The sequence below is a fragment of the Ursus arctos genome, unplaced genomic scaffold, assembly GCF_023065955.2.
Source record: "Ursus arctos isolate Adak ecotype North America unplaced genomic scaffold, UrsArc2.0 scaffold_25, whole genome shotgun sequence".
Classification (NCBI taxonomy): Eukaryota; Metazoa; Chordata; class Mammalia; order Carnivora; family Ursidae; genus Ursus; species Ursus arctos.
Window position 1 is genome coordinate 12,706,220 of NW_026622930.1, and position 19,846 is coordinate 12,726,065.

A 19,846-nucleotide genomic window follows, 5' to 3' on the forward strand; every position below is an offset into this window, starting at 1 on the left:
CTTTTTATCATATCCATATTCATTCAGTTCACTTATTCAATAAATATTTATTGACCACCTCTACTATGCTTGCTTGGTACTGGATAATGCAATAATGAAGAAGGTGGAAATGATATCTGCCTTCATGAAGTTGTGGTTGTAATTATATTGGTTATCTCTGATAGAAAGAAATCATAGTTATAAAATAGATGAATTTTTGAGGGATAGATTTCAAAATCTGATTTTTAAAGCCTTTTTTCCTTTGTAAAACTTTTCATGGCAACTTCAGTAAAATGTGACAGGTTAAATATGTTTACCATTGCTTCCTCATTAAGCCCACTACGCAAAAGTAAGGGAGTAAAATAGGCATGTACTCAAAAGAGAAGGAAGAAAATAGCAACCAAATTTTGGAAGACGAACAGAAGGAAATCTAGTTGTAACCAATGTAGCCTTCCTGGTCACAGTTGAATCCTAAGCTAGTAACACGAGAAGCCCCAAAGCAAGCTAATTTGCATTTCTGGCTCCCAGACAGGGTCAGGAATTGGGGGCACCCGGTGTCCCTCAAAGTAGGAGCACAGGAGATATGGTTGCAGGTCTGTATAAGAAACAGGGAGCCCCCTCAGATCTGCCATCTACCTGATTCACCTAGGCAACCAGGCTTTCTTTACCTTCAGGGAAGACAGAAAGGGTTAACTAGAACAACTGGATCCAGGGATAATGGGCTAAAGGTGAGGACACAACAAGGAAGCTTTAGTGGTTGAAGTGAAAAATGACATAGGGAGCCATGGAGCTCCCATGGCCTTTCTGCCTCTTCATTCTGAGAACATGGCTTCCTAGACAGGAGTTTGGAGGATTCCTTTCTGAGAAACGGAGAGCAGAAACTCTGCAGAAGCTCTCAGGTAGTAGTGTTGCCAGTGAATGAGGCCGGCCAGATCTTTCTACAGAGATGTCTGTGACTTGACAAGCCCAGCACATGCCACAGAACCATATTTGTGATGAAGTCACCATTTCTTTTTCTATTTTGATTTCACTATATTTCCATGTAGTTTTTTGTGTCTGTATTCCAATGTGATTATAGTTTCGTCTGTCATACTATGCATTTAAAAACATTGTTTTGAGAAGGGGTCTGTGGGCTTCAGCAGATGGCCAAAGGATCCTTGGCACGTGAAGCACGCCTGCATAGAGAGATTTGGTGATCACCTTCTCCTCTTTCCTTGGAACCGTCCTGCATTAGTTCATTCACTCCATCAGTATTTGTTGAGGGCCTTCTCCATACTAGACGTTAGGCTAGGTTCTGGTAAGACACCAATGAAAAGAATCCCTTAGTGACTCCTGTATTTATGGGTACATGTGGCTGATCATTTTGCAGACTTTGGCCCCGGGAAACAGCGAAAATAAACAAAAGTCAAACATGGATCAGAGTTGCCGAGTTTTAATACAGAAATAGAAATTAATCAGAAATGCCATGTGACTAAATCTGACAGGTCCCTCCTCACAACAGAGACTTGTGTGTTCTGTTAAATATGTCAACAGCTCCTCAACAAGGGAACAAAGGGAGTTCTTGTCAGATACCATAGGTTTTGAACACTTAGTTGTTTAGGTGCAAAAATGAAATATTGGGTGAGGGGGGTACCTGGGTCTCTCAGTCACTTAGGCATCCAGCTCTTGGTTTGGCTCAGGTCATGATCTCAGGGTCATAAGATTGAGCCCCATGTCGGGCCCTGGGCTCAACTCAGAGTCTGCTTGAGATTCTCTGCCTCGCCCTCTGCTGCTTCCCCTCCTCTCTCTCAAATACATACATAAATAAAATCTTTTTAAAAAATGAAATATTGGGATTCAATCTGAAGTGGAGAAATGATTTATAGATTTTGCTATTATTCACTGAATACAGCCTAGCTGCATTTAATACAGTTATGTGTTAGGGTCTGTGTCATTAAGCTTTCCACTTTCATCTCTTCCCCTCAGACCACCAGCTCGTTTTTCCTCTTCCCATGGAGGACATACTGTCACACTAGGCTTCAGGTTTAACTCTCAGGGCTGGGGTGGGAGCTACCCCTCTCTGACACCCCTACAATAGGATCTAGTCGTTCTTTGCTCCCCTAGTTCCACCCAGCACCTGTTCTGCAAGTTTCCCTGCCTAGACTCTTTCCACCTTAAAAATATTCCCACCAAACAATTTCTGTTTTGATTAGCAAGCATTCCTTTTTGGTTTCACATGTCACCCTGACTCCCTTATATCGAAATACCACCTTTCTTGGAATGAGTTTCTTTTTTGTCATTGGTTTTCAGTTTAAACTCTAGTTTAAAGAGTCTCCTCCTTGGTTTCCAGTGTATACAGAGAGATTCTATAGCTTCAGCTCCAACTGCCCTTTCTCCTCTTCCTCTTGGACCCTTTTGTCACCATTTAAGCATGTCTAGTCACTCCTGTTTTAAAATTTTAAAGATGGATGGATGGATGGATGGATGGATGGATGGATGGATGGATGGATGGACGGACTAATAGATAAACAGAATCTATCTCAGAATTCCATATTCCTTTCCAGCTCTTGTGCTGTTTTTCTCTGTCAATATTTGTCTACACACTGTCTTTACTTACCCACGTGTCACTCCTTAATCTACTCCAGTTTGGCTGGAACACCTACCGACTGACTGTAAGCCTTCTTGTCAAGGTCACTATTAACCTTAGTTTTAGATGCTTTTTAGTCCTTTCTTACTTGACTACCTAGTAATGTTGAACTGGATATTGCCTCTTGCCTTGGCTCCTGTGACACCACACACACCTGGTTTTCCTTCTCTCTGTCACTGTCTTTTACAGGCTCTTCCTCTTCTACCCGAGGGTTCCTCACAGTTCAATGTTCTACTCTCTCCTTTATGCGGGTGATTCCTAAAAATGTATGGCAACCCTGACCTCTCTTCTGGGCTCCAGATCCAAACATGCTTGTAATGTATTGCCATGTGATGCTCTCATAGACTCCTTGAGCTCAACATTTCCAAAGCTGAACTAATCTTCCCCCACCCAAATAGGCTTCTCTTTCAGTACGTTGCAGTTTTGTGTTACAAATTCTGCCCTCATTGGATCTGGGAAATGTATTTCTATTAATTTTTAGGAATTTACTTAGTATAAAAACATATACTTTTTAAATAACAGTTAAAGTTTCTGCTCATGGTGTAATATTCATCTCTCTGTATTCATTAATTGAATAGTTGAGCAAATATTAATTAAGTACTATGTGTCAGATATTGTACTTAGACCCTAGAAATATAGTGGTAAACATAACAAATTCCTTGTCCTAATGAGCCTATGTTCTAGAGGTATTTGTCAAATATACATATAATTAATTATTTCTAGATTATAGTTTGCTAAACTGGATTGTACACAGGGTAAAATTGGTTTATTTTAGAAATCTTTAAAATCTTTTATATGATAATGAGCACTTTACAAACTTGATACTTTTCATATATGGTTTTCTCAGTCATAGAATTTGATAAATCCCTTGAGATTCTGAGAATAAAAGAAGACATTTCTAAATATTTGCAGGCTAGTCTATGTCCTTCATAGGCTCTCTGAAGAGTACAATTCAGCAAACATTTGTTGAGTTCCTAACTGTGAGTCAGACAGTCTGCTGGTATTGGGTATATGAGTCTAACACTGAAGACTTTAAAGACATTTATTTTTAAAGGGGGTCTGTTTTTACCTGTTTATAAGCAAATAATGTCAAAATGATACATTAATGTCCTATTAGTTACCCTGTACTTACATATGGCATATGCATTCTGTGTTTTCATAATTTCACACTGAACATTTAAAAATATCACAACAGATTATTAATGTGAATCTACAGGTAGCTAAATAAAACTAGCAGAAAAATAATGTCCCCAGCACTTAAAATAGAAGTAGCTCAACTAATTATAACATATTGCCACAGTAGCTATACTTTAAAGGAAAGGCCTGTGGATTAATGACTATTTTCTCTCTCCAGAAAATAGAAAAATACACTTTTGCTTAGTTATGAAGATGTTATTCATTAATTAATTTTTTGAACATATAAGTGGCCTTTGTGTATAATGAATAGAACGTGTATTAAGGGAAGAGGATCTTTTTCAGGCCTCCCCTCTGTAGTGTGTGACATTGGGTAAGCCCTAGTCATTAGCCCTTCTTAGTCTTAGTTTCTTCATCTGTAAAATAATAGCTGTCATATCTAATTTATAGGATCATCGTATCACACAATGAGTTGGTGCTCATGAAAGTATGTTCTAGAATGTGAAGCAGTAAATAAATACCAGTTTCTGCTTATAGGACATACTGTTCAAATTTTAGATTACCAGGAACAAAACTAAAATATACAAATGAGAATCTTAAGTTACTCTCCTTTTTCTGATTTGTAGGAAAGTTTTAAATTATGCCTCTCTTTAGTAAATGTCTAGCTAATAATGCCATTTGCAGTATTCTGTTGTGACATGTATATCTCCAGATGCCTAGGTGAGATTCAGGACCCATAAAGAGCATGTTTGCTTTAGGAGTCAGATAACCCTACTCTCTACGGAAGCTTTTTAGTTTCTTCTGTCCCCTTCTTCAGTTGATTCATAGTGGCATATGTTGACGATTCTTTTCGTTTGCATATGCTCCTAAAGAATGTATTAGGTTCGGACACCTGGGTGGCTCAGTCGGTTAAGCGTGTGCCTTCGGCTCAGGTCATGATCCCAGGGTCCTGGGATTGAGCCCCACATCAGGCTCTCTGCTCAGCCAGGAGTCTGCTTCTCCCTCTGCCTGTGTGTTACCCCTGCTTGTGCTCGCTCGCGTTCTCTCTCTCTGTCTCTCTGACGAATAAATAAAATCTTAAAAAAAAAAAAAGGAATGTATTAGATCTCTGTAAATAAATCCTATCAGTCATTCATCAAAATCAGTGACTCTGGGATAATTTTAGTTATTTTAGGGTAAACATTGAGATGGAAGTGTTGGGAAAACAGGAGACCTAGAAACCAGTCAGAGCATTTTTCCATTACCCCAGTCTTTCTTCTACTTAAACAGTATTACAGTATACAGATGCTAGCACGTTAGTTTCAGCCATTTGTTTGTAAAGTTCTTCTGCCCCATCCTGGAGTGGATCCCTTACATTTGGACAGGAGGAGGGGAGGGAGACAGACAGGGCTTTGCCCTCGATGTCTGCCTCACAGATTCCTTTATTACTTTTCTTATGGTAGAAATTATTGGCTCTGATAAGATTTATTGTAATACTCTTTCTAACTGTAAGGCAAGTTCAACGCACAAGTTCAGAGGGCAGGTTTAATGTGAATGACATCACAGAGAAGCAGGGACAACTTTTGAGTGGAGATTCTTTTCACAGAAACTTCTGTAATATATTCCATTTGTTCAAATCAGGTTAAATATATATAATTTTTATTTACTTGAAAATTATATTTAGCAGTCACGTTATTCTATATTAATATAAATGTATTAATCTGAAAATAGATCATTTTTATCTATTTTCTAAGAAAAAGGGGGAAATTACTTAAAACCCAGGCTGAATGTCAGGGATTTCCAAACCCTTAAGGGGAATTTAGCAAAAAATATTCTGAAATATTAACTGATATTGCATAAGTGTGATTAATAAATGTTTGTATCTTCCAAATTTCTTTTTAAATTTTTAAATTATGAAATATTTAAATAAATAATAAAAATATTTAAAGATGATATAACAGAATCTGTGCAGCCACTATTCACATGTACAGTTATAAACCTTTTGCGTTGTTTCCCACTCATTCAGCAAATACCAGTTGAATGTCCTCTGTGATCCACACGTTGTTCTATCTGGTATTGGAGTCTAGCAATGAACAAAATAGACAAAAATCTTCACTCTAGACAGGGAGGCAGCCAATAACAAGTAAATAAGTAAAATATGTATGAAATATGTTAGATAGTGGGAAGTTACAAGAAGACAAATACACTAGGAAAAGGTTGCACTTTTTTTTAAAAAAATAAAAGAGAGGGCAGGGGTCACCTGGGTGGCTCAGTTGTTAAGCATCTGCCTTCGGCTCAGGGCGTGATCCCGGCGTTCTGCGATCGAGCCCACATCAGGCTCCTCCACTGGGAGCCTGCTTCTTCCTCTCCCACTCCCCCTGCTTGTGTTCCCTTTCTTGCTGGCTGTCTTTATCTCTGTCAAATAAATAAAAACTCTTTAAAAAAAATAAAAATAAAAAAAGAGGGGGCAGGGAGGGGTAAGGGGAGGGAGAGAATCTTAAGCAGGTTACATGCCCAGCGCAGAGCCCAACATGGGGCTCGACCTCACAACCCTGAGATCATGACCTGAGCTGAAGTCGAGAGTCAGACATTTAATGGACTGAGCCTCCCAGGTGCCTGAAAAAGTTGCACTTTTAAATCAGATCCAGGAATGGTCTTGCTGAGAAGGTGACAGTTGAGTAGAAACATGAAGGAAGTGAGAGTGTGAGCCATATCAGTATCTTAGGAAAGAGATTTTTAGGCAGAGAGATCAGCTGGTTTGAAAGATCCGAGGTGGGAATATGCCTGGGCTGTTTGTGGAACAATGAGGAATACAGTTTAAGTGTATAGAATGAGAGAGGCTCAGAATAGCAGGAAGTAAGGGCGTGGAGGTGGTCATATGGAAGAAGGATTGTACAGATCATGCAGGGCATTGAAAACTGTTGTGAGGACTGTGACTTCTTTTAGTGAAATGGAGGCCATTAGAAAGTTTTGAGTAGAGGAGTGAGATGATCTGAATTTAGAAGCGTAATTCTGTTTGCCAAGCATGGTATTCTTGTAGTGGGACAAGTCTAGAGACATGGAGACCAGTTAGGAAACTGTTGCTCTCATCCTAGCAAGAGATGGTAATGCTTTAGACCATGCAGTGGCAGAGTAAGTTGTAATAAGTAGTCAGATTTTAGATGTATTTTGACATTAGAGATAATGACATTTCTTGATGGGTTGGACGTGGGTTGTGAGAGAGCAAGAGGAATCAGGGGAGCCCTAAGGTCTATGGCCAGAACGGCCAAAAGGATGAAGTTGCTATCAACTAACATGGAGTGGGCTTCTCATGGAAAGATTTTGGGTAGGTAGAACAGTGCATTTGAGCAGCTTGAATTTGGGGTGACTATTAGACTTATAGAGATGTCCAGTAGGCAATAGGAGATCTGAGTCTGGAGTTTGGGGGAGAAGTCTCATGTAGAGATATAAATGTGAAATTTGTTAATATATAAGTAATATTTAAAATCATGAAAATGAAGGAGAGGGCCGTTTGGGTGGTTCAGTCTGTTAGGCATCTTCCTTGAGTTCAGGTCATGATCCTGGGGTCCTGGGATCAGGCCCCACGCTGGGCTCTCCACTCAGTGGGGAGTCTGCTTCTCCCTCTCACTCTCCCTCCGTGTTCTCTCTCCCTTCTCTCAAATAAATTAATAAAATATATTTTAAAAAAAGAAAATGGAGGAGAATATAAACAGAATAAGTACGGATAGGAAAGAAAAAGGGACAAAGCTCTGAACCCCAGGCTACTCTGACTTTGAGAGTAAAAAGAGGAGAAGGTGCCAGCAGAGGAGACTGGGAAAAAGGGATTGGCAAGCTGGAATAAAACAGGCAAGTGTGTTGCCTTAGGAGCTGAGTGAAGAAATGTTTCCAGGATGAACACAATCAACTCTGTCAAATACTGATGTTGGGTCAAATAAGGTGAGGACTGGAGATGGAGCATTGGCTCAGTCTGAATCTCAGGAGAGAGAGAATGGGAATAGACATATTGTCCTCCACAACCTAAGGCAACTTTTGGGGTTTTCTGTAAAAAGGAATAGTGAAATCATGTGGGGAGGACAGCAGAGGATGGAGTGAGGTAGAGGTCTTTTTATTTTAAGGTGGGAGAAATGACAGACATCATATGTTGCTTGACATATTCCTGGAAAGGAAGTGGGGGTCAATGTAATAATGATAGAAGGGGGAAGATTACCAGAACACTGACCTTCGGAGGGAAAAACTCAGTGCATCTAAGTGGGGAAGCCGCTTAACCAACTGAGCCACCCAGGCTTCCCATGTATAATATTCTTTTAAATGAATTATCCAGTTTACTTCTCCATTCTCCTGCTGAGATACATTTAGGCTTCTGTGTTTTCTCAGTGTTGCAAGTTTTTTCTGATATTATTGGTTTTCTGAAGTTCTTTAAATATTCTAGACACCTATCATTTGTAATTATATACTTTCTTTTCCAAGTCTTTCACTTGTCTTTAATGGTATTTTTCCCATAATCAGATTTGACATTTTAGTAAAATCAAATTTACTGATCTTTTCATATTTACAATGGATTATTTAAAAAATTTTTAATTGTGGTAAAATACACATAAAAATTATCATCTAAACTATTTTTAAGTGTACAGCAATAGTATTAACTGTATTCACACTATTGTGCAGCCAGTCTCTAGAAACTTTTTATCTTGCAATACTAAACTCTATACCCACTGAACAACAACTCCCCAGTTTTCCCTCCTCCTAACCCCTGGCAACCACCATTCTACTTTCTGTTTCTGTGAGTCTGACTACTTTGGATACCTAACAAAGGTAGAATCATATGGTATTTATCTTCATGACTGGCTTACTTCAGTTAACGTAACGTCCTCCAGGTTCATTAATGTTGTAGCATGTGATGAAATTTCCTTCTTTTTTAAGGCTAAATAATATTATAATATATTATATATATCATACTTTTATCTATTCATCCACTAATGGACATTTGGGTTGCTTCCACTTATTGGCTATTGTGAATAATAATGTTGCATTGAACATAGGTGTACAAATATCTCTTTGAGATAATGCTTTCAGTTCTTTTAGATGTATATCCAGAAGTAGAATTGCTGGATCGTATGATTGTATTATTTATTTTCCCCCATGATAATTTTATTTGTATTTTTTTTTGAGGAACATCCTTAATGTGTCCCATAGAGGCTGCACCATTTTACATTCCCACCAACAATGTGCAAGGGTTCCAGTTTCTCCACATCCTCACCTATACTTAGTATTTCTGCCTTTGTGATAGCAGGCCTCCTAATGGGTGTGAGATGATATCTCGTTATAGTTTTTATTTGCATTTCTTCCATGATTAGTGATGTCGAGCATCTTTTCATGTGCTTTTTGGTCTCTTGTTTATCATCTTTGGAAGAATGTTGAAATTCGTTGCCTAGTTTTTAATCAGGTTATTTGCTTTTTTCTTGTTGAGTTGTAGTTCTTTTTATATTCTGGATATTAACCACTTATCAGATATGTGATTTATAAATTTTCTCTCCTATTCTGTAAGTTGTCTTTCCACTTTGTTTCCTTTGATGCAAGGAAGTTTTTGATATTGTTCCCATTTGTCAGTTTTCGTTGCTTGTGTTTTCGGTATCATATCCAAGAAATAATTGCCAAATCCAGTGTCATGAAACTTTCCTTCTGTTTTTTCTTCTAGGAGTTTATAGTTTGTCTTAGATTCAGGTCTTCAGTCCATTTGAGTTAACTTTTGTATTTGGTGTGAAGTAAGGGTCCAACTTCATTCTTTTGCATGCAGCTGTCCATTTTTCGTAGCATCATCTGTTGAAGAGACCATCCTTTGTTCATTGCATGGTCTCGACACCCTTGTTGAAGATCATTTGACCGAATGCATTGTCAGGTTTATTTCTGGGCTCTCTGTTTTGTTCCATGCTCTATATGTCTGTCTTGATTCCACTACAAAGACGTATTGCTTACTGTAGCTTTGTAATATGTTTTGAAATCAGGAAGTGTGACACTGCCAACTTTGTTCTTCTTCAAGATTGTTTTGGCTATTCAGGGTCCCTTGAGATCTCATATGAATTTTCATATATTTTTTTTATTTTTGCAAAAAAATGCCATTGGGATTTTGAAAGGAATTTCTTTGAATCTGTAGATTACTCTGGATAGTATGGACATTTTCATAGTATTACGTCTTCTAATCTCCAAGCAGATGATGTCTTTCCTTTTATGTCTGTCTTCCTTAATTCCTTTCACAATATTTTATCATGTTTCATTGTCAGGTCTTTTGACTTATTGGTTAAATTAATTCCTAAGCACTTTATTATTCTTGATGCTATTTTAAATGGGATCTTTTCCCCTTAATTTTTTTTTGGATTGTTTATTGTTAGTGTAAAGAAATGTAACTGATTTTTGTATGTTGATACAACTGCAACTTTGATATATGTGCTTATTCTACCAGTTGTTTTTTGTGTGGAATCTTTAGGGTTTTCTACATATAAGATTATATCATCTACAAGCAGAGATAATTTTATTTCTTCCTTTCAAATTTGGATGTCTTTTATTTCCTTTTCTTGCCTAACTGCTCTGGCTAGAACTTCCAGTGCTGTATGGAATAGAAGTGGTAAGAGCAGCCTTACATTGTTCCTGATCTTAGAGGAAAAGCTTTCAGTTTTTCACCATTGAACGTCATGTTTACTGTGGGCTTTTCATATATGGCCTTTACCATATGGAGGTAGTTTCTTTCTATTCCTTCTTTGTTGTTGAGTGTTTTTATCATGAAAGGGTGTTGAAGTTTGCCGGATGCTTTTTCTGCATCAATTGAAGTGATCATGTGGTTTTTGTTCTTCATTCTGTTAATGTGGTGTTTTAAATTGATTGACTTTCAAGTCTTGAACCATCCATGCATTCCAGGAATAAGCCTCACTCAGTCATGTCACACAAATCTTTTTTTTTTTTTTTAAAGATTTTATTTATTTATTTGACAGAGAGAGACAGCCAGCGAGAGAGGGAACACAAGCAGGGGGAGTGGGAGAGGAAGAAGCAGACTCCCAGGAGAGGAGCCTGACGTGGGGCTCGATCCCGGGATTCCGGGATCACGCCCTGAGCCGAAGGCAGACGCTTAACGACTGCGCCACCCAGGCGCCCCCACACAAACCTTTTAATGTGCTCTTGAATTTGGTTTGCTAGTATTGAATTGGGATTTTTGTATCAGTCTTCATCAGAAATATAAGGTGGTCATTTTCTTGCAGTATCTCTTGCTGACTTTGATATCAGGGTAATGCTGGCCTCATCCAATGAGTTTGGAAGTGTTCTCTTCAGTTTTTTGGAAAATTGAGGAGGATTGGTCTTACTACTTCTTTAAATGTTGGGGTTTTTTTGTTTTGTTTTGTTTTGTTTTTAGAATTTTCCTGTAAACCATCTGGTCCTGAGCTTTTCTGGGGGGAGGTTTTTGATTGTTGTTGATTCATTCTCCTTACTGACAATGTGTCTGTTCAGATTTTCTATTTCTTCATGATTCAGTCTTAATAAATTGCATGTTTCTAGGAATTTATCCATTCTAGATTATCCAGTTTGTTGGTGTGTAATTGTTCATAGTAGCTTCTTATAATGTCTTCTCTTTCATTTCTGATTTTACTTATTTGAATCTTCTCTCTTTTTTTAAAATCTAGCTAAGATTTTTTCAGTCTTATTGATATTTTCAAAAAACCAACTCTTATTTTGTTAAAATTTTTCAATTGTTTTTCTGTTCTCAGTTTCATTTATTTCTAGTCTACTAATTTCTTTCCTGCTGCTAACTTTTGGTTTAGTTCTTCTTTTTCCAGTTCCTTGAGGTGTAAAATTGGGTTGTTGATTTCTTTGAATTTTTTAAAACAAAATCTCTTTTTACCTCAATGCAGTAAAATATTTGCTTTTCTTTTGAAAATTAGCACATTAAAAATTTTAATTTACTAGGAATTAATTTTTGTATATAAAACAAATTGGGAATCTTATTTTATCTCTTTTTATAGATTAACCCAATTGACTAAACTATCATCAAATAGTCAGTTAATCTTTTCTCTACTGATTTGAAAGGTAACTTCTGCCATATGCCAAATTCCTGTACATGCCTGGGAGTCTATTTCTATTCCTATTTCTCTTCATTCAATTCCATTTGTCTGGTTGCTTCACTCTAAATAAAAAAAAAAACCTTAAAGGCTATGATTTTGTAGTAAGTCTTGAATCTGGAGAGGTGAGATCTTTCTCCTCTTCACTTTTATCCTACCATTCTCTCCTCCTTTCATCTGTCTCTTCACCATATTCTCTATTCTTGATCTTTTGTTCCTCCATGTGAATTATGGAATTAAATTTATAAATTAATCTGGAAATAACTGTGATCTTTGGATGTTGAATCTTCCTATCAATTAGTTAGCATAAGTGAATATTCATACTTTCCCATTTATTTAGTTATCTTTTATTTCCTTCAATAATATAACTTTCTATGTAATGCTTTATATTTACATTATTAGATTCATTTCTATTAACTTTATAGTTTTTATTCCTGGCTACAAAAATTAGAAAATTATGGTTTTTTGGGCAACACATAAGAATATTGTTGATCTTGTACATAGCAATGTTGCTGAATTCATATTCCACTAATTGACAGATTCACTTGGGTTTTTTATGTAAATGACTATATTAAGAGAAAAAAATAGAACCACCTTGTCATTAATGGTAGCTTTATATCTTTGTGATTCTCATTTTTATTTTTTGTGTATTTGTGGGTGGATGGTTTGGTTTGGCTTTATTGTTCTGTCTACTTTTATTTGTGTGTACTCTTGCTTTTTACTTTAAGGAGACATGTCTTGGGTTTTACAATTTAGTATGGTATTTACTCTAGGTTTTTGATAGATGAATTATATTCTTAGTTTCTAGTTGTTTATTGATATAAATTCTTACGGTTTTTCTCTTTAATCACCTAGTGTTGTAAGTTATTTTAATAGGATTTTTGTTATTGTTGAATGTTAAACCATTTTTCAGTTCCTGGAACTAACTTTACTTTCTATGTTGCTGGGTATTTTTACACTTTGCTGGATTTTTTTGCTGATATTTTATTTAGGACTTTATTGTCAAGTTGACCTGTAATTTTCTTTTCTAATATTACATTTGTCTGATTTTGATATCAAGCTTATACTAATATCATGAGATGAATTTAGAATCATGTATGTAGATAGAAATCCTATTCCTCTGAAAATTTCCCCTTAATGCACCTCAGGGTGTATATTTTTTTCCCACCTCCTAGGTGAGTGTGAGTAGCTTTCAAATACTTATTTAATTCTTTAAAAATATTTATAATAATATTTAAGTTTTCAATTTCTTCTTGAGTCAATTTTGGTAAGTTATATTTTTATAGAAAATGTTACATTTTTTCTTTTTAAATTCTTTGGCATCATGTTCATAGAATTCACTTATTTTTTAAATATTGTAAGTGTAGTAATGTTTCCTTTTAAATTATTAATATTATTGATCTGTAATTTTCCTCTTTTTTTCTCTTGGACAGTTTGCTAGAAATTTGCCTATTAGTCTTTTCCAAGAAACAGCTTTTGTCAAGCTTCTCATTTTTTCTATTTCTTTGCTGATGTTCCTTTATTACTTTGTTTCTTTTACTTCTTGAGTTTTTCGTTCATACACTCTCTCTAAACTTATGAGTTGGACCTCCAGCTCACTAATCTTTTCATTTTTAATGAAACTGAATTTTAAGTTTAGATGTATCTCACAAGTTCTGATATATGGCATGCTTACTGTTATTCTTATAGTCTAATATTCATTGTGTTTTTTCTTTGGGCCATGAATTATTTAGAAATGGGTTTTTAGGTTTTCAAACATATAGGATTTTTTGGTTATCTTTTTGTAAGTGAGTTCTAATTTTATTGCTTTCCGTTTGGAGAACAAACTATGTATGATCTTATTTCTGTGGAATTTGAGATTTGCCTTGTAACCTATTACATGGTTAATTCCTGTTAATATGACATGTATGCCTGAAAAGAATGTGTATTCTCTGTTATAAAAGTTTTGTGTATTCTCATAAACATCATGCAAATCCTCTATAGCTTCACTAATTATTTTCCTGCTTGATAAAAGAGATATGTTGAAATGCCCATTACAGTTGTGGATTTGTCCATTTCTTCTTGAAGATCTCTCCTTTTTGCTTTATATAGTTTAAGGCTTTTCAAAAAATATTGAGCAATTCAGGTTTGGAATGGTATTATTTCCCTAGTAAAGTGTTTCTTTTATTATTATGTAATAACTCTACCTAGTTTTAATAATCTTTTTGCCTTAAAGTTTATTTTCCTGCTATTAATAAAAATACTCCAGCTCTCTATTGGTTAGTGCTGGTCTGATATATCTTTTTCCATCTCTTTACTTTCAATATTTCTTTGTCATTATGTTTTAGGTGTGCCTTTTGTAAATAACATATAGCTGGATTTTGTTTTTGATCCAGAGAGTTTCTATCTTTTAACTGGTGAGTTAAATCTGTATATTATGATTACTGATATGTTTTTACTTATTTCTTTTATCTTGCTATGTGTTTCTTTTTATCACAACTTCTCTTTGCTTTTCCCCCTCCTTTCCTATTTAGATTATTAGGATTTCTTTATTTCATTTCTCCCTAATGGTCTAGAAGTTATATATACTCTATTTCTATTCTTTTAGTGGTTATTACCCTGAAATTTTTAATTTACATACTGACTTAACAATTATGTCTGTAATTGCCATGACCACTACAAGAACATGGAATGCTTTAACTTCAATTATCCATCTCATTTTCTGTGTTATTGTTACTTATTATTTGGTCCCATGTTGTGTTATATTCCCCAAATTAATTATTCTGTAATTTTCATTTTATAAATTCAATCCTTGTTTAGATTTTCTCACATTTACCTGTTTTCTCTGTTCACTATTGCTTCTTACAACTTAACTCTTTTCTTGTGAATTCAGTTTATTTCTGAAGTGCATCCTTTAGATGTCTTTTTTAACAACACTTAATGAATAGTAAACTCTCTTTGTCTTAAAATGCCTTTATTTTCTATTGCATATTCATTGTTAATTTAGCCATCATAGATATATCTAGTTATGGACTGGTTTATCTTTTTATTTTAAAATAAAACATATGCAAAAACAAAAGCAAAATATATGTGCAGATTAGGGGATTATTATAAGGCAAACACTTATAACCATCACTCAAGTTAAGAAATGGAATTTGCCACTCATGGATGTATTTTTATTTAGTTTCCTTGGGACTTTTGCAATATTTTTTCAAATGTATCTTCTGGTTTGCAGATTCTCTCTTTAGTTGTGTCTACCCTGTTTGATCAGCCTGTTTTTATTACTATATTTTTTCATTTATATGGTTCTATTTGCTTTTTCATATCCTTTCTAATCTTTTCTATACTGCTACATAATTTTATGGATATTTTCCTTCCTTTATGTCTTTCATCTTTTACAACATACTGATCTTTTATAGATTATTGTTCTAGTATTTCAAGTAATCCTTCTGTTTAGTTTGGTTGAGTTCACATATTTAGAAATTTTAAGACTCTGGGACTTTCTGTATGTGAACCCTGGTCCAGCTAGGTTGTGGAAATTTCTCTGGTTCGGTCATGTGTTCCAGAGTAGCACCATGTTGACCAGATTTTCTCACTTCCCCATACCATGGAGGATGAGAGTAAATTCAGGCCTTAAATCTATAAGACGCACAGCCTTGGGATTTGATTTCACAAGAGGAATATTTATTTGTTTGTTTTCTAAGCTAAGGCCCTCCCTTTGTGCAGCCACAGCATAGGTCATATGCCTACCTCACTGGTGTTCTGCACCCTCTTCATGGCTGGCATCTAGGGATTCCCCTTTCTTTCTTGTGAGCACAGTCATAGATGATTAGCAGTCCAATATTTACTTCTTTTTAAAAATTGAACATTTCTAGATACTTGTTGTGAGGAGATTTGTCAAAATTAGGATGGGAAAAAATACAGGAGGGAGAAAAAACTTCTCATTGGTAAATTTATATTTAACTTACAAATTTATCATAAATAAGATCAGAATAAAACATTGGCAAATAAAAGCTAGGGATGATTTAATCTAGTATTTATTAAGAAATGCCTAAGAGTTTGACAGTTCAGTTTGTATTTGGATTCTTCCTTAGAAGGAAGCCAGTTTTTTGTCCAGTGCTATCTGATCTTTCTCTCTAAGGAACAGTGAAACCTCCTTGATCAGCTGATCCCTTAAGCGCAAGAGTACCATATATTGTTCGCCAGGATGGTACACACTGCTTTTACCATTTTTACATTCAATAAATTCTCATCTTTTAATTCTGTGCTAGCTTTAATCAGTAACGTTGCTTATAATATAGCATGGACTTAAGTGCTAAATAGGTTGATTACCTTGTCTCCTTGAGAAGAATATTACTATAAAGATATTTTGAACAAATAATAAACAACAGAATTTAGCTGTGTTAGCCTAGCCTTTTTATATCATAGTTCATAAAATATTACCTGGAAATCTTTCCTGCACCCACTACTGACCTTCCCCTGTCATACCGCATCAGTTTATCTTCTTGGTAGAATTATTTGAAAGGCACTCAGTATACACTCCAGATAACATGCATCTTCCTAGGCAGATAAACACAAATTGAAAAGTAAATTAGGGATATGTTTACAGATAAAAGATAAGCTCTTCGGAAGTCAAGGCTGATACACTGTAAGTTAAAACCCAGAGGGAGCAACACTTCCCCTGGGGCAGAGGAAGAGGAAGCAGACACAGAATTGCAGGAGGCTAAAATGGCAATGTTTTAAAATAACAGAAACTTAAGAAATGCTTTGTTCACTATTATTTCTCAGTAACTGGAATTTCCCAACACTTCGGCTTTAATGTTTCTGTCTCCTGGAATTTCAATCAAATAGATAATTATCGTATTAATGTAGATACTACCTACTCCCTTCCACCACCAGCATCCCCAAAAAACACATAAAACAAACACAAAACAGAGAACCTAAAGTGTATTAAAAAGGAGCTCAAAAATCACACAGAGAAGGTAGCCAGTATCTCTTTGAGCACTTACTGTGGTTCTGAGCTTCCCCTCTGTTGAGACAGTCAAGAACTGAGCCGCCATAGTTCTCATTGTCAGAGAAAGGAAGACATGGGAAATGGTAGTGACTGTCAAACCTTTCTGGCACTTAATCAATAAGATCTGTGTGTTTCATACCCTCTTTACACTAAACTTACGAATATCTATCTTGAAGAAGAGAGTGCATATTTTCTTGATCCTCGGCTTATAAAGTTTAATCATTGCCTCATACTTAGAAGGAAATGTGTGTAATTTCCAAAATGGTTTGACATGGAGCTGCCTATAAATGAAAGTGAAAGTTTATATTTGCTAAAAAGACTAGTTTTCTAAATAAATAAAATCTAGAGAAGCAATCAATCAAAACTCCTTATCTTTTTACTCCTAAACCAGTTTGGAGAATTTTTTTTTTCAGTGTATCTAAACTTGATTTAGGATATAATGCTTTAAAGGTATCTTTTAAGATGAGAACAAATAATAAGTACTCTGACTTAGTAATTTTCATGTTTCTTTGTCAGCTACACAGTGATTTTAGCTTATCCAAAAAAAGGCTATTGCATAATAAATAGTATATTAACTAAAAACACTGGTTTATGAAGTTTGGGGTTTTTTTAAAAGTGATTTTGTACTATTTCTTTTTTAATAATTCAGTAAACAGAGGAATGTTTCCTAACACATTTTTCCAAGCATGTCTAACAAAGTTAAAAATGACTCGTTAACTTTTTGTGCAGGTATTAAATGGAATCAATTTTATTTAGCTTTAATTTTCCAGTAGTTTAATACAAAATTAACATCTGGTACTGAAATGATGAAGCAGAGAGATAATATTTGATGTATGGTTTATATTAGCTCTTCAATAATATTATTCTGCCAGGTAATAAAAAAGAAAATTTTCTGCAGATATAAGCATAAGTAAATTATTTATTTTAGTTTCTGGGGATAGTAATCTTTCAGCATATATAGCACATAAAAAGAAAGAAATGAATCTTAAACCATATTAATTATATGATGTATAATATATATATATATATATATATATATATATATATATATACACAATTAAGTAGTTTTAATACATTAGTTACCAAAATGTTTAAATAAATTCATTATATTTATTGTCTTTGGGCTTAACTTTCCCCTAATAAAGTAAAGGACTTCTACTAATTCTATAACATTGCTAGAATAGTGTTCTTTACTTTTGAATTTGGATTAATAAGAGGAATGCTTATTTTTCTTAAAACCTTGTTAGTGGGGGCGCCTGGGTAGCGCAGTCGTTAGGTGTCTGCCTTCGTCTCAGGGCGTGATCCCAGCATTCCAGGATGGAGTCCCGCATCGGGCTTCTCTGCTGGGAGCCTGCTTCTTCCTCTCCCACTCCCCCTGCTGTGTTTCCTCTCTCGCTGGCTGTCTCTCTGTCACGTAAATAAATAAAATCTTTAAAAACAAAAAACAAAAAAACAAAACAAAAAAAAAACCTCGTTAGTGGAAAAAGAGTAAAGTGTAAATTGAAAAGTTTCCTTTAAAGTAATTTTGTAAAATATTTTAATGGCACCAAAGTGCCTTAAAAAGTTTCAGATACAGCCATAAGAATGTATCTTGTTAAGGAGGACTTCTTTTTTCCATATTTAATATATCTGTATAATAATTTAGATATTTACTCTCCTTTGTTTCATTGGGATGAGTCATATGACACAATTGATTATTTAAAAATTTAGTTTTTTAAATCTAGACCGTTTTAAAACTCTGCAAAAGAGAAGCAACTCTCTTTAAGAGACAATCTTTTTATAAAAGAAAAACAATTTTGTTCCTCATTACTAAACATATGATTGGCAGTGCCAAACGTAAACAAAATAAGGTGGAAAAAATATTTTTCGGCATTTTTCATCTTTGGACTCCCTATTCTCCTTCTTAGAATTTGGTCTCTTTTTTGCCTTAAGGTTTCCCAGTGTTTTCCCAATCTTGCCTATCTGGAAATAAAGTACTAAAGTGTTAAACAGTTCTTGTTACCCTACTAGGATTATTTGAGGTTTTACAAAAAGAATGGTACAAGAAACCAATAATTAAAATATACACAGAGATTACAAAAAAGAAGAAGGGTGGATGGATGGATGGATGGATGGATGGATGAATGGGAGGGTTTCAGGCAAAGGAAGTCTTTGGACAGGACTCACTATATAGGTGATGATCTGTCCTGATGAGAAGGGGGGAGTCTGTCAAGTAGATTCTACCACTACTTTTCTACTGTGATGTATCTCAACCACTAACATGTAATATTAACTTTTTTGTCATTTGCCTGGTTTGAAATCAAATGCCTTTTTGTTTGTTTAAGGCTGAAAGAGCATATTCCTTTTGTGGGACTATTGAATACATGGCACCGGATATTGTCAGAGGGGGAGATTCAGGACATGACAAGGTATGTTCTACACTTCTTATATCTCCATAAAATGTATAATAAGAACCCTAGTTAGTAACCTAGGTCCAATCTCTTCAACGGAGCCCTCTTTCTGGTATTGTCTTACCTTCATTGTTTTCTCTCCTTTGCTTTGTGTACAGGAACACATTATGATTTCTAGTGTTTGAGGGGGAAAAGATAGACTTTGTTGATTATCTCTTCAACAGAAATAAGCATTGTAACAGTCCTTGAAGAAAGAAAAAAATCCTGCATTCAAGATAGTCCAAGTTTGTTTTCCTAAGCCCTCTAAAAACCTCATTTCCCTTTGTATGTGCAAAGTGAAGACTGTAGAAGCATCTTAAGCAGTTTTGTTATAAAATCTAGGTCACATATTTTTTCATCCTGTATTAAAGGGTACAGATTTCTTTAGTGCCATCTTAATGCTTTTGCTGTACTAATAATTTTCTCCAAATAAGGAATTTCGACTATTTTTTGGTCCTCATCTTCCCCTCTCCCTCATCCCCTTTCAAAATCCCACCTGTAAGTGTGGAGAATCTTTGTTCTCCTTACTAATAACTAATCATATACCAAAGCCTGTTCTTCAAGTTGGTGTGGTATTAGTTTCAGGCCATATGATTAGGAATCT

The 19,846-nt window shown here is 35.2% G+C and overlaps 1 protein-coding gene across 2 annotated transcripts in view; it reads left to right on the plus strand.

Moving 5' to 3' along the window:
* RPS6KA5 (ribosomal protein S6 kinase A5) overlaps positions 1–19,846 on the plus strand; it is a 178,927-nt gene that overhangs the window by 111,905 nt on the left and 47,176 nt on the right. For both annotated transcript variants that reach the window (XM_026515454.4, XM_057318628.1), the window contains exon 6: positions 19,138–19,221. In XM_026515454.4, coding sequence (XP_026371239.1) covers positions 19,138–19,221 — 84 coding nt within the window. The remainder of the gene's footprint in view (positions 1–19,137; positions 19,222–19,846) is intronic.